Here is a 2444-nt window from a genome sequence, read left to right on the forward strand (position 1 = left end):
CCCCCCCCCCCCCCCCCCCCCGATCTGACCGATGCTGCTGGTCCCGGGAGATCGGTAATAGTCGCGCTCAAATCTTGTGAGATTCGCGACCACATCTTGAAAATAATGCGGGGCAAGCGCCGTCTAACTGCGAGTGATGTTTTCCCGACTAGCGTCCCCAGCAATATATATGTCAACGAGTTGCTTCCAACCCATACTTATAAACTTTTGCGTCGGGTGCGGGTCAGGGCTAAGCAACTGTCCTTCAAACATGTCTGGAGCAAGGACGGACGAATTTTTGTCCGTAAGGACAATGGTCTGCCTCCAATTTCGATAGCCTCAGAGGCTGATCTTGAGCAGCTTCACTGACCTGCCGTCGCGGATGTCGCTCCCCCCACTTCGCGTTATCACATAAAGGTTGCTTGCTTCAACGCCACCTCCCTTCCTGCCCATCTTGAGTCAATCCAGGCCTTTTTCGCGTCTAATTTTTTTCACGTTATCTCTATTTCCGAGACCTGGCTTCACTCACACATTTCAGATGATTTAGTCCGTATCCCTGGATACTACCTGTTACGGGTTGACAGGGAGGGCAGAGAGGGGGGTGGTGTGGCCTGCTATATTCATGAATCGTTGCGTGCGCGAGTCCTGGCGTCATCGCCTTCTGCCTTCTCGAATGAGCCTGAATTCCTTATCCTCGACATTCGGTGTGGTGCAGGAGCGCCCCTCTTATTCACCTCCATGTATCGCAGGCCGAGAGGTTGTAACTTCTGTAAGTATGTTGACACCCTTACCACATTCATGCATAATTACAAGAACATTATCATTACAGGCGATCTGAACTGCAATCTCCTTACCTCCTCGTATGAATCTAATCACCTCAAGAGTTTGGCTTCTCAACTGTCGCTTAGCATTGTGCAGTCGCAGTCGACTTTTCATACCCAATCCTCCGACTCACTGCTGGATGTTTTCATAGTCGACAACCTGGATAAGGTCTCTTCGTTTCGTAAGTCTGACGCTCCTTTCATTAATGGTCACGATCGTATCGAATTAACCTATTCATTCGAAGTTTCGCCTCTCAAGAGCCGTACCTTAGTTAGACGTAGCTTTAAGAATTTTGATGAGCAACGATTTATTGAAATTGTCTCTTCCAAACTGTCTTCATCTTTTCCTACTGATTTTAGTTGCGAGTGTCTTGGTGAGCCTGACATTGACGGCATTCTGACCACCATTACCAACGATATCACCTCCAGCCTTGACCTACACGCTCCTACCCACACGTTTCGTGTTACTCGTCCGTCGGCACCGTGGCTCACCGATGCTCTCGCTTGCCGGATAAAGCATCGCAACCGGCTCTATAATGTTGCGCGTAGATCTCACAATATTCTTGACTTCCACATCTATAGGTTATTCCGGAATGAACTCACACTCGACTTAAGAAGAGCACGTGAGCGCTTTAACATGGATAGATTGAATTCAATCTCAGATCCTTCCAAGATATGGCGTGAGCTTGCCAATCTTGGCTTAATAGAATCACCTCTTTCTTCACCTCTTAATTTCTTTTCTCGCGATCTTCTGAATTCCCATTATTCCTCTATCTCCAATCGTCATCCCTCCTGTTCACAATCACAATTTTCTGACGTTATCTCATCCATAGTTCCCAAAGAACCACTTTTCAATTTTTCTCAAATTAGTTATGACAATCTTCACTCCTTGTGTGTTTCCTCTTCTGCTTCTCTAGCTGCTGGTTGCGATCATTTACCACTGTACCCCATCGCCATAGCCTTGCCCCACATTGGCAATCTTATTACTTCATTTTTCAATAGCTGTCTTAAACGGGGTTATTTTCCGAAACTGTGGAAACGTGCCATATTGCGCCCTTTGTCTAAGGTAAAGACTCCTACGTCCCCTTCGGACACTAGGCCTATTGCCAATCTATGTGAGCTCTCCAAGTTATTCGAGAAGGTCTTGCATGGTCAGATCGTCGACTTTGTCAATTCCCATCACGTCCTTGATGACCGTCAGTCTGGATACCGAAAGGGTTATTCTACACAGTCGGCTCTCCTTCGTTTGCTTCACGATATCAAGAGTGGCGTTGATGTGGGCGAGTTGACGATACTTGTCCTTTTTGACTTCAGCAAGGCTTTCGATACTGTCTGTCATCTTCTTCTGCTAACCAAACTCAGGAAACTAGGGTTTTCAGATCTGGCCCTCAAACTAATCTATTCCTACCTAACTGGTCGCTCTCAGGCGGTTGTCGATCTTGAAGGGGAGCTCTCTGATTGGCTGTGCGTAACTTCCGGAGTTCCCCAGGGATCCGTTTTGGGACCGCTCCTCTTCTCCTTATTTATTAACGATATTGGCACCTTCCTCAGGTTTACCGAGCGCTTATTATTTGCCGATGATACGCAGATATATCGCAGATGTCACCCTAGTCAACTGAATTCTGCCTTGCAGCTGGTGTCTCA

At 47.3% G+C, this 2444-nt stretch overlaps 1 protein-coding gene across 1 annotated transcript; it reads left to right on the forward strand.

The window, feature by feature from the left end:
• Positions 1 to 341: 341 nt before the first annotated feature.
• LOC112459244 lies at positions 342 to 1423 on the forward strand (the record flags this gene model as incomplete). Its single annotated transcript, XM_025023276.1, has 2 exons — positions 342 to 748; positions 809 to 1423. Coding segments are annotated over exons 1-2 (646 nt in total), but the record flags the coding sequence as incomplete, so codon positions are not given.
• Between the last annotated feature and the right edge of the window lie 1021 nt (positions 1424 to 2444).

The sequence above is a fragment of the Temnothorax curvispinosus genome, unplaced genomic scaffold (assembly GCF_003070985.1).
Source record: "Temnothorax curvispinosus isolate PA1 unplaced genomic scaffold, ASM307098v1 QBEX01000954.1, whole genome shotgun sequence".
NCBI classification, from domain to species: Eukaryota; Metazoa; Arthropoda; class Insecta; order Hymenoptera; family Formicidae; genus Temnothorax; species Temnothorax curvispinosus.